The 13179-nt window shown below is 52.5% G+C and overlaps 1 protein-coding gene across 1 annotated transcript; it reads left to right on the top strand.

The window, feature by feature from the left end:
* Positions 1–259: 259 nt before the first annotated feature.
* Positions 260–12610, top strand: V2A60_001007 (uncharacterized protein; the record flags this gene model as incomplete). Its single annotated transcript, XM_083252373.1, has 10 exons — positions 260–710; positions 810–893; positions 957–1592; positions 1656–2294; positions 2353–4483; positions 4541–4752; positions 4806–7053; positions 7112–7815; positions 7882–9693; positions 9753–12610. 10 exons carry the CDS (start codon positions 260–262, stop codon positions 12608–12610), a joined length of 11775 nt encoding a protein of 3924 aa, XP_083108499.1.
* Between the last annotated feature and the right edge of the window lie 569 nt (positions 12611–13179).

Below are 13179 nucleotides of genomic sequence, written 5' to 3'. Positions count from 1 at the left end.
ACACAGAAACGCATTCATACGGAGATTTTCGGCTGGGTTCGGCCACGGCTTGGGGCCGGGCTGCCCCAGTGTATAACAGGCTCAGCTGCTGCTCGGCGCATTTCGGTCTCGATTGACCGTCATGGCAGAAACAAAACATGATGGCTAAAAAGAAGACTCATCTGCGGAAAAAGTTGATCAACAATGGACTAGAACAATTGTTATTGCTTTTTGATTCACCTCCATTGTGGTCATTTCCCGCGTCCGCACCATGACGAAAATGCCTGTCGCAGAACCAATTGCCGTTATTGGTACCGCTTGCCGGTTTCCAGGAAGCTCTGACACACCCTCCAAGCTGTGGGAGCTCCTCAAAGAACCGAGAGACCTTGTAAGCAAGGTATCAGCTCGTCGACGCTGGCACCCGAATGCGTTCTACCATTCGGAACCAGAGCACCACGGAACCACGAATGTTCAGACGTCGTACTTTCTGGAAGAGGATCCCGCCGATTTTGATAATGCCTTCTTTAACATTCAGCCGTCAGAGTGCGACGCCATCGATCCCCAACAGCGAATGTTGATGGAAACTGTGTACGATTCGCTATGCGCCGCCGGACACACTATCGAACAGCTTCGTGGATCTTCTACTGCTGTGATTGTCGGCACCATGTGTGATGATTGGAGTGGTATTCTGTACAAAGATTGCGAAACCATCCCTCGATACAGTGCCACCGGTACGAGTCGTAGCATCATCTCTAATCGGGTTTCATACTTTTTTGATTGGCACGGCGCATCTATGACTATTGATACCGCTTGTTCGTCCAGCTTGGTAGCTGTGCACATCGCCATTCAAGCGTTGCGTAACGGAGAGTCAGAGGTGGCCGTGGCCGCAGGTTCCAACCTACTCCTGAGCCCAGGTTAGTTTCACTACATACCTACAGACTGAGAGATGCTGTGTCCTGATGACCCACGGTATATAGGAATGTATATTGCAGAGGCAAACCTGCACATGCTGTCTCCGACGGGAAGGTCGAGGATGTGGGACAAAGACGTGGACGGATACGCGCGTGGTGAAGGTGTAGCTTCAGTCATTCTCAAGCCACTGAGCGCCGCGATTCGCGACGGAGACCATATTGACTGCATTATCCGTGAGACGGGAGTGAATCAAGATGGAAGAAGCCAGGGCTTGACCATGCCTAGCGCAGCTGCTCAAGCTGCGCTTATCCGGACTACATACGCCCGGGCTGGGCTAGACCTCGAAAAGCCCGAAGACCGCCCCCAGTTCTTCCATGCTCATGGCACAGGAACTCCCGCAGGTGACCCTCAGGAAGCTGAAGCAATAAGTCGAGCATTCTACAGCAATAATGCGTCGGACACACTTTACGTCGGGTCGATCAAGACTGTCATTGGCCACACCGAGGGTACCGCAGGACTGGCGAGTCTCATCGGTACTTCGCTTGCACTGAAGCACGGAGTCATTCCCCCAAATATGCACTTCAATGAGCTTAATCCCAGAATCGCCCCATATTATAGAAACCTCCATGTCCCGACCTCGGCCCAGCCCTGGCCCAGTCTGCCTACGGGCAGTGTGCGTCGAGCGAGTGTGAACAGCTTCGGTGAGTCGGGCAATCAGCACAGATTCTGCGATGCAACAACTAATGAAAATCGACTCCATGCAGGCTTTGGTGGTACAAATGCTCACGCTATTATCGAGGCTTACGAGATGCCGCCAGCGGCGCCGTCCGTTGGTCAGCTCTTTTCCCCATTGACATTTTCAGCAGCAACTCAATTATCCCTCCGTGCTACGCTTACTTTATACTCTGAATATCTTCAAAATAACAAAAGTAGCTCCCTGCGAGACATTGCGTACACTCTGCAAGAGAAACGTTCTACGCTGGCCTTCCGGGCCGCTATTGCTGCATCAACAACAGACGAGGCTGTGGAAATGATCGAAAGTCTCCTGGAGGCTGATGATGCCCCCGAACTGGGAACAAAACACTTTGCAATTGCGTCACCGAAGGTTCTGGGTGTCTTTACAGGACAGGGTGCGCAGTGGCCACGCATGGGAGCGATGCTCGTTGAGGCCTCGCCTTTCGCATCTGGTCGCCTTGCAGAGCTGGACGTGGCGCTCTCCTCATTACCCGAAGAAGTCCGCCCGGTATGGACTCTTCAGGAGCAACTGCTCGCATATAAGGAGTCTTCCAGGATTTCAGAAGCTGCAGTCTCGCAACCACTTTGCACCGCCGTACAGATTCTGTTGATTGACATGCTCAATGCCGCTTCTGTTCGACTAGATGCTGTGGTTGGACATTCATCCGGTTTGTAGTCAAAGAATGCATCAATTTGCCATGAAAGAAAAAAACTGACATTGTGAAGGGGAAATCAGCGCTGCGTATGCGGCGGGCCTGCTGACCGCCAGCAATGCCATCCGCATCGCCTACCTTCGCGGCTTCTACGCCAAGTTGGCAAAGTCGCCCGGAGGAAGAATCGGTGCCATGATGGCTGTTGGAACCTCTGTAGAGGATGCCAATGAATTTTGCAACCTTCCAGAATTCGAGGGCCGCATCCAAATCGCTGCGGTCAACTCCGCATCAAGCATTACTCTGTCCGGTGACGAAGACCTCGTTGCGGATGCCGTCCAAACTTTTACAGACGAAGGGAAGTTTGCTCGACTGCTCAAAGTTGACACTGCATACCATTCGATCCATATGATGCCCTGCTCGGAACCATACCGGGATGCAATTGAGGCCACCGCCAGCGACAATGCAGCGCCAGTGTCTGAAGGGCCGAAACCGGTGTGGTACTCCAGCGTCATACCAGGGCAGGCTATGAATGCCACTACGTTGGACTCTCAATACTGGGTCTCTAACATGACAAGCACCGTTCAGTTCGCGTCCGCAGTTCAGACGGCAGTGTCTAGTTCCGGACCGTTCAACCTCGCCTTGGAAGTCGGCCCTCACCCGGCACTCAAAAGCCCATGCCTCGACACATTGGCAGAGGCTCAGGGTGGGAGCATTCCTTATTCTGGAACTCTCGCCAGGGGGCAAAATGACATACATCAACTCTCCACTACTCTTGGCTTCGTCTGGCGCACCTTGGGCGCCGTGTCAGTCTCATTCGACGCCTTTGAGAAGAAACTATCCGGAGATGCAATGCAGCGTCAAATGATTTCAGACCTTCCCAAGTACGCTTTTGACCACTCCAAAAAGTTTTGGTCCGTCTCCCGGGCAGCGGGTTCTCAGTTGATTGACCACAACCCTCCGCACCCGATACTCGGCAAACGATGCAAGGACAGGGAGACGTCGCGCGAGATTCAGTGGCGCAACATTCTGAGCCCGAAAGAGATCTCCTGGCTCAAAGGCCATAGGATTCAAGGTGGTATTGTCTTTCCTGCTGCAGGCTTTGTGGCAATGGCAGTAGAGGCAATGTATTTGCTCACGCCAGAAGCCACCACCGTCAGTCTCATCAAGATCAGCAACCTGTTTATTGGCAGAGCGATATCTTTCAACGATGAGACGTCGTCGGTTGAGTCTTTATTTTGCGTCAGTATCATATCACGCGACGCAAGTAGTATTGAAGCCAAATTTCGCTGCTATTCTGGCGATCCACAGGAACTGAGCTCCCCCATGGAAGTTAACGCGGAGGGTGTCGTGACTATTACACTTGCAGAACCTGAGCCCGACACTATTCCTTTTTCTGAGCCAGACTTTTTCAACATGTCTGATATTGAAGTAGACCGTTTTTATACCCAATTCGAAAGACTCGAGTATCAATATTCGCCTCCTTTCCGGGGCATGCTTTCAATTGGACGCAAGAAAGGACACGCACATGGAACGATTGAAGACCAGTCCGGATCCTCATGGGAGGATCAGCTCGTTATTCACCCTGGGATGCTCGACACTGCTCTTCAGTCCTCTGCTGCAGCCTTTAGCTGTCCTGGAGATGGCATGATGTGGGGGCTTTACATCCCTGCCGGCATAGAATCTATCACCATTAACCCCTTCTTCGCTTCGTCATCTGATGCGTCTGCAATAAGGGAAAAGCAGGAGGTTCTTCCATGGGAGGCCATTGCACGCCCGACAAAGGGAACGCGAAGTTTCATGGACATCAACATTCTGTCGCAAGATAACGCTCATACATTTATTCAGGTGGAGGGGCTGGAACTGATGCCTTTCACTGCGGCTCGGCCCGAGGATGACTCGGTACTGTTTTCAAAGCTCGAGTACTGCATAGACAGACCGGATGGTGAGATTGTCGCTCTAGACGACGGACCGTCTGACCGCGCGCTTGCGGACGCTGTCAAGGGTGAGAGGGTCGCCTTTTACTATTTGCGAAAGCTCCTCGAAGCTGTTACGGATGAGGAGAGGGACAATGCCCTGCCGCACTATCGCCATCTGCTAAATTGGGCAAGCTATGCTGTTGAACGTGTCAAAGCTGGAAGAAATCGCTTCGTCCCAGAGGCTTGGCAGACGGATACCGAAGCCGACATTGCAGCGCTTTATGAACGGTATGTGAGCCCCAGCCCCCCCCCCCCTCGGGAGAATGGAAGTTGACTGAGCTTCAGCGATCGTGATCGCATCGATATCCGTCTTATTGAGTCTGTTGGTAAGGGTCTTCCACAAGTGATTCGAGACGGCACCGGTATTCTGGAGCACATGGAGGGTTTGTTCGAGTTTTATGACGAAGGTCTCGGGCTTGACAAGGCAAACCGGCACTTGGCACGCATGGTGACTCAGATCGGACATCGATATCCGCAGATGAAGATTATGGAAATTGGTAAGTCAAGTTGCTGGTAAAATTTATAATGGTCTCCCTCACTGACTTCTCAGGTGCCGGAACTGGCGGGTCGACGAGAGCCATCTTGCCGCTACTTGGATCTATGTTCTCCAGCTACACGTATACGGATATTTCGAGCGGTTTTTTCGAAGCCGCTCAGTCGCGGTTCAAGGACTATGAGAGTCGAATGATCTACAAGACTTTTGATATGGAGCGCGATCCTACAGACCAAGGCTTTGCCAGCAACTCGTATGATGTGATCATTGCGTCCAATGTTCTGCACGCTACAGACAAGCTGGAGCAGATGATGACCAATGTACGAAAACTCCTTCGGCCTGGAGGGTTCCTCTTGTGTCTAGAGCTGACTAGCAATGATGCTATGCGCGTTGGTCTGCCTATGGGTGCGTTGCCCGGCTGGTGGGTTGGCGCAGAAAACGGACGCCCTTGGGGGCCGACCGTGACTCCGGTCAACTGGGACTCTTTGCTGCGGAAGTGCGGATTCGGCGGCATCGATACGACTACACCGCTTCATCATGGACTCGATATGTGTACAGTATTTGCGGCGCAGGCCATTGACGACCGGATTGCCTTGTTGAGATCGCCTCTGGCCTCTATAAGCGCACTCCCACCTACTGACGCACCACGTCTGGTAATTGTTGGCGGCCAGAGTTTGTTCTCACACAGAGTAGCAGAGAATATCGCAGGCATGCTCAAGGGGAGGTTCGAGCAAGTTATCCGCATTGCCTCTTTGGAGCACATTGATCTGGATGCGCTTCCGTACCTGAGCACGGTTCTTTCCCTTGTCGAGCTTGATGAGCCGACCTTTAAGAATCTCAACGAATCCAAGCTTGAGGCTCTCAAAATCATTTGGCGTCAATCTGCAAAGGTACTATGGGTAACGCGAGGCGCTCGCGCCGACGAGCCGTTCTGCTCCATGATGCTTGGACTCGGCAGAGCCGTTACCAACGAGTACCCGCACATCGCACTCCAAATTGTCGACCTGGACGGCTTCGACAACCACGATGCAACCTCGCAGCTGTTGGCTTCCGAGTTGCTCAGACTGGAGATGCTAAAGGCTTGGCGTTCCGAAGCACAAAGTGAGGCGGAATTTCTCTGGTCGCTCGAGCCCGAGGTGTGCTTCGAGGGCAGCACCCGACTGATTCCTCGTCTGTACGCATGCGAATCCGCAAACCGGCGCTACAATAGCGGCAGAAGATTGGTTGCCGAGAATTCGAGTCTCAGCGAAAATGTGTTGCTTGTAGCCAACGGAGAGTACTACGAGCTGCAGAAGCCATCTCCGCTTCGCATCAGCAACATGACGGATCGCGAGGACACCACTTCCCTGGAACTCAACCACTTTCTACTTCAGACTATTGCGATAGGCTCCTTGGGGAAGTTGATGTTGTGTTCAGGAATCGAACGACCATCGGGAAAACCAGTCTTTGCTCTGTCACAGTCCACCGAAACTCATCCCACCGTCTGGAACGACTGGATCGTCACTCTTGACATGATGGGCAAGGATGTTTCCCAGTTCATGATGACCGTGGCAAGTCATCTGACTGCAATTGGGATTCTCAAACTTGCTAGTAAAGGGGGCACTCTGGTTGTGCACGAACCCAGCCATGACGTTATGACGGCACTGAAGAAACATGCGTGCCAGTATCTAGTTCAAGTTGTGGTAACCAGTTCGGTCAAGGACGACGTAAAACACGGCTCGATACATATACCAGTCAACCTGTCACGGAGAGTGATTCAGAAAAATCTTCCATTTTCTGTATTGACGTTTGTCAACCTGTCTACCAGTGCTGCCGGGGCAGCCGCTGGAGAGCTGATCAAAGACTGCATGCCCTCGCTCTGTGTCTGTTACACGTTGGGGGATATCTATGGAACCACTGCAAGTCTCAATTCTGAAGCATCGGTGAGAGAGATAGCCGAGACTTTTGCGTCCGCCTGCTCAGCTGCTGCGGAAAGTGAACTTGGGTCCGCTCAGATATCAACCATCTCCATGCAGGATATCGCTGGCCATGCTGTACCAAGATCTCCACTCACAGTCGTGGATTGTTCAGATCACCGAGAATCCGTTATTACCAACGTTCAAGCTATCGATGCTGGCGTCATCCTTCGCCCCGACAAGACTTACCTCCTGGTCGGTATGACTAGTCAGGTCGGCCAGTCCCTCTGTCAGTGGATGGTTGAGCACGGAGCAAGATTTGTTGTCATGACAAGTCGAAACCCCAATGTTGACCCGAAATTCATTGGATTCATGAGTAGCCTCGGCGCTACTGTCAATGTTTCATCTCTGTGAGTATCCTTTACCCCAAACGGCAGTGCTTGGACACTTTTCTTAACCATTCGAAAGGGACATTACCAAACGGGAGTCTCTTCAAAGGTGCTACGAAGAAATTTGCAAAACCATGCCTCCAATTGCTGGAGTGGCTCAAGGTGCCATGGTTCTGCGAGACTCAATGTTTGATGGGCTAACATACGAGAATTTGACCGCCGTCCTAGAGCCCAAGGTGACGGGCACACAGCTATTGGATGAGTTCTTTTATGATGCTCCTCTGGACTTTTTTATTGTCATGTCCTCACTTACATCCGTGGTTGGAAACAGTGGTCAAAGCAATTACATTGCCGCCAACATGTTCATGGTGGCGCTCGCCGAGCAGCGACGCAGACGAGGCGTCGCGGGCTCGTCCATTGCAATCAGCTCACTCATCGGCATCGGCTACGTTGAGCGCTCCTCCAAGTTTGATGCCGATTACTTTGCAAACCTCGGATACAGAAACATTTCCGAGCCAGAGCTGCATCAACTCTTTGCCGAAGCCATTCTCGTCGGGCGGCCGGGCTGCACGCAAAGTTCCGAAATTACGACAGGACTGGAGCCCTTTCACCCCCAGAGAAACGCAAACACAAAAGCACAGTTTTTCGAGGATGTTCGCTTCAACCATTTCATCCTGGAACGACAGGATGCAAAGAGTAGCGAAAGCCGGGGATCGGATGTGACTATGCGCGTGCAATTGGCTGAAGCCAAGACCGCAGACGACGCCCGGGAGATGATCAAAGGTAGGCAAACATCAAATCTCGCCACACTAGTGATGGTATATCAGTTCCAAATTAACGTCTTGATAGTTGGTTTCCTGGCGCGACTCTGCCGCACGTTGATGCTATCGGCGGACGCCGCACTGAATGAGACTGCCTCCTTGGTCGAACAGGGTATAGACTCCCTGATGGCTGTCGAAGTGCGTTCGTGGTTTCTAAAGGAGCTCGACGTGGACATTCCGGTATTGAAGATTCTCGGAGGAAGTTCCATCAACGATCTACTCGCCGAAGCCATGGAACGCATTCCGGTCGCTGTGATTGACCTCAGCGCCCTATCGAGTACTAAAGCTGGCGGAGGCCCAGCCCCTATGGCTGTGTCGAATGATTCATCCACCGATTCGGACGACAAATTTTCTACGCGTAGTGAGGATCATTCGCCCCCAGCCAGTGAAACACCGACAACGCCAGCAGAATTTACGGAAGCCTCTACTCCTCCAGTCATGGCTGTACGAGACAAGTCAAGCGTCCCTCCAACAGCAACAGAGAAGTCTTATCCCATGTCGTATGGGCAGGATCGATTTTGGTTCTTGAGCGACTATCTTGAAGACAAAACCAGCTTCAACATGACCGTCATGTTCAAGCTCACCGGGCGGCTCCAAGTCCACCGCCTTGAAAACGCGGTCCAGAAGGTCACACAGCGCCATGATGCTCTGAGAACCAGGTTCTTCTGGTCCGGGGAGGGTGATGACAGAGTTCCAATGCAAGGCGTTCTCTCCGACTCTTCCATTACTTTGGAGCATGTCAATCTGGTGGACGAGGCAGACGTGGAGAAGGAACTGACAAAGATGCACGAGCACGTCTGGGATCTCAACTCCTGGACGGCAGCGAGAATGGTCCTCATCACTGTTAGCGATAACATCCACTACTTTATGGTCAGCGGCCATCACATCTCCTGGGATGGGTACAGCTTCAGCGTGCTCTTTGTTGATCTCGACGCTGCATACAACGGACGGCCTGTGCCGCCGCTGGGCCCAGAATGCCAATTTCCTGCCTTTTCCACTTGGCAGAGAGATTCCTACCAGTCAGGGTTGATGAAAACCTCCATAGAATCCTATTATCGGCCAATGATCGACCCGCAGGCCAAGGCCATTCCGTTATTCCCTTTTGCCAGGTCTCCAACCCGCCCGTTGCTGGATCATTTCGAGCAGTTTGAAGCCAAGGCGACTCTGCCACCAGAGCTTGTCTCGAGGCTCAAGATCATCTCGCGCAAGAATGGCGCCACCATGTTCCATCTCTACCTCGCGGCTCTTCAGGCTCTCGTCTTTAACCTTTTGCCGGATATGGAGAGCTTTTATCTCGGCCTTGCGGATGCGAACCGCATTGACAAGAGATTTATGGACAGCCTCGGTTTTTTCCTCAATCTGCTGCCTGTTCGATTCGATCGAAGCGCTTCGGGAACAAAAGTCAGCGACATTATCAAAGACACGCGCAACAAAGCATACAAGGCTTTGGAGCATTCTGCCGTGCCGTGGAACGTGTTGCTCCACGAGCTCAAGATCCCGCGTACCAACACAGAAGCGCCCATCTTCCAGCTATTCGTCGACTACCGCCAGGTAGCTCGTGAGCGAGCTCAGTGGTGTGGCTGCGGCCTCAGCGATGAGGAATGGCTGAATGCAAGAAACGGCTACGACCTGACTTTGGGCATCACAGACAACCCTACCGGCGAATCTCTGCTGTCTCTGAGACTACAAAAGAAGATGTACTCAAGGGAAAGTACAGAAATGCTTTTACGGGCCTATGTGAATGTATTGGAATCGTTTTCCAAGGGTGTCGATCAAGAGGTCCGTCATTTGCCGCGCTTCGCGGCGGCTGACGTCGAAGCAGCCCTCGAGACTGGCAAGGGTAAGTTTCAGATGATTATCAGTAATTCTCCGATCCAGAGCTGACTGCCTTGACTGAAGGTCCTATCTTGCCACTTGAATGGCCAGAAACGGTGTCTCATCGCATTGACCAAATTGCCCAGTTGCACAATAGCAAGCCTGCCTTGAAAGACGGACTAGGAGTCTCGTATACGTACGACCAAATGAGGTTGCGCATTGACAATATTGTTTCCGCGCTCCTTGAATCCGGGCTCTCAGCAGGCTCAAAGGTGGGTGTGTTTCAAACCCCGTCGGCTGACTGGATATGTTCAATGCTGGCCATCTTCCGCATGGGGGCAACGTACATTCCCTTGGACCTACGCAACTCGATGGCTCGTATTGTGAGCATTGCCAACTCTGCACTACCAGACGCCCTTCTGGTTGATCAGTCCACATTACCAATCGTCGGCCAAGTCCGAGCACAGAATGCCGCCATCATTGATGTATCTGGAATCTCAAAGGCTGCTGCGAGTCTTGGTCACCCAAACAAGGCCACACAAAGCACCACAGCCGTGATCTTGTTCACTAGTGGAACCACAGGCGAGCCCAAGGGAGTGATATTGACCCATGAGAATCTGCGCACGCAATGTGAAGGGTACTCGCGCATGGTTGGACTGTCAGCTATGGTCGACATGGTTCTGCAACAGACGATTTACAACTTTGACATTTCTCTCGACCAGATATTTGCTGCGCTCACCGAAGGAGGCTGCCTTTACGTCGTTCCTGCGGAGAAGCGCGGTGACCCGGAAGCTGTCACCAGGATCATGGCCGAACAGGGTGTGACTTACACCGTGGCCACACCCTCTGAGTATGAGACTTGGATCCGTTACGGCTCTAGCAACCTGGCCCAGTGTACATCATGGGGTTATGCGTTTGGTGGCGGGGAGCATCTGCATACTGGCCTCATCAAGGAGTTCGCACAGCTTGCAAAGCGGCACGTTCCCAAACTTCGGCTGTTCAATAATTACGGTCCCACCGAGGCTTCGCTCGCCATCACCAAGGGCGAAGTCAAGCACAGCGCAAAAGATCTCGAGAACCACGTCCCCGCCGGTTGGATCATGCCCAATTATGCCGTCGCCATTGTCGACGAAAACCTGGACCCTGTTCCCTTTGAGACGTCTGGTGAGGTCCTTGCTGGAGGATCGGGCATTGCTGCAGGCTATCTTGGGATGGATGGCTTGACCAAAGAAAAGTTCATCCGCGGCGATGCAATCCATCCACTCGCGGCACAGACGGCAGAGACATGGTACCGCACTGGCGACCGAGGCAGACTTCGCCAAGATGGAGCGCTCTATATCGATGGACGCATCACGGGCGATACCCAAGTCAAGATTCGTGGATTCCGTGTTGAACTGCAAGAAATTGAGCAGGTCATTCGCCGAATTGCCAAGGGCGCGTTGTCGCACGCTGTGGTCACCACGAGAGGAGTGGGTGAGGATCGCTTGCTCATCGCCCACATTGCTTTTTCATCCGATATCTCACAGCAAGATAAAGATGTGATAACCCACAATTTGATGACCAAACTCCCTCTCCCAGCTTACATGCAGCCCTCTGTCATTGCCACTCTTGATAGTGTTCCAGTCACCAACAACTTCAAGGTCGATCGCCGCGCGATCGAGGCCCTTCCACTGCCAGAGAAAGACGGAGTCACAGCCAACTTGGCCGCCACGGAAAGCCGCATCGCTCAGCTGTGGCAGGACGTGATTCCACACGGCATCGGCACCGTGACGCCCGAGACAAACTTTTTCGACGTTGGCGGCAACTCTATCCTGCTCATCAAGCTCAAGGCTGCAATGCAACGCGAATTCCAATCAGCACCTTCGTTGATCGACCTGATGAACTCGAGTACACTGGATGGCATGTCGCGCCACGTCGCGGCCAATATGGAGATATCAAACTCGGCGATTGACTGGGAGGCTGAGAGCAGTGTATCGTTAGCCCTGCATCGGTTGGCGGAAAAACACCCGGCGACGAAATTCGCAAAGAGTTCCGAGCTGGCGGTAGTCCTCACCGGCGCAACCGGTTACCTCGGCCGCCATATTCTTAAATCACTGATTTCGAAGCCTGAGATCGCCAAGATCTTTTGCCTGTCGCGCAGCACCAGCAGCGTTGATTCTGCTAGCTCACGCAACCCCAAAGTTACGCTCGTCAACGCAGACCTCGCTCTCCCTCGCCTAGGGCTTGGAGAGGCTGAGTTTGCGACCTTGGCAGAAGAAGTGGACGTCATTGTCAATTGCGTGGCGAATCGTTCCTTCTGGGATAGCTACGAAACCCTCAAGCCCGTCAATTTGGAGGCGGTCAAGGGGCTCGCAGAGCTTTCAATTTGCGCCGGCAGAGTGCCGCTGCACACAATGTCATCTGGCGCCGTCGAGATCTACGACAGCAGCGAGCCGCCGACGGACGGCAGCGATGGCTACGTGGCCAGCAAATGGTGTGCCGAGCGCTTCCTGGCCAATGCAAGCAAGGCAGTCGGCATCTCAGCTCACATCCACCGTCCCGTAAAGTATTCGGGCGCCGCTAACAAGAGCGACAAGTCTGCTGCGGTTCAGAGTGACCTTGTACACATTCTGGGTGTGCTTGGCAAGCGCCCCGACTTCGCAGCGGTCCGTGGCTTCATAGATGTCGCGCCCGTCGAAGGCGTGGTCGAGAACATCGTCAGAGCCGTCCTGGGCGCGAGCCGCGGCAGCGATGTTGGTGTCATGGAGCATCCAGGGGAGTGCCGATTACATATCCAAGACTTTGATGCCATCATTCGGGGCGACGCGAGACTTGGAGCTTTGCCAGCAATGGACCCGCTACTTTGGTTTGGGGAAGCAAAGAGGGCGGGATTCACGTACTTGATTACAGCACAAGAGTTGAGAATGCGAAATGGTGAGACAGAGGTGGTGAGCGTTAGGTGATGAGTGATGTATGGGGCGAGCACTTGTGGTTTCTTTTGTGTCTACTCTATTCAATAGAGAAGATGGAGGTTTGAAGAATTTATTACAACTCATTCATATTATGCTTTTAGATTTTTTTCATCAATTCTAGGTAATTCATATGATACTAGTCTGTTAATTATTGATATTCAAGTAGATATTTAAAACTATTGTATCGGAAAGACTACCCATACTTCTTCACTTATCACTTCAAATCAAATATATCATTCAATCTAATCATTTATTTCAATCTTTAATGTATTTTCTTTTACCTAAATCTTTTACACCACTTAATCGCCGCCGGGCTGGTCGCCTGCTGAGCCGTCCCTCATCCGACAACCATAAACGGAGCTTCCTGCAGTTGGTGTCGGACAGAGTCCTCCTTGTGACGTTGGTTGGAGTTACACCACCGCAAGGACGCAAAAAAATTGGTCATATTCTAGATAACGTGCGGGCGTAGACCTTTGATGGCAGTTCTCGGCCGTTACACCTAACCAGCGGTGAACGTGGGCCACTCACTACGGCCGCAAGACGACGTGGAAGCGCTACTG

This window comes from Cordyceps javanica, chromosome 1, assembly GCF_051103115.1.
Source record: "Cordyceps javanica chromosome 1, complete sequence".
NCBI lineage: Eukaryota > Fungi > Ascomycota > Sordariomycetes > Hypocreales > Cordycipitaceae > Cordyceps > Cordyceps javanica.
This window is presented reverse-complemented; position numbering and strand designations above follow the sequence as displayed.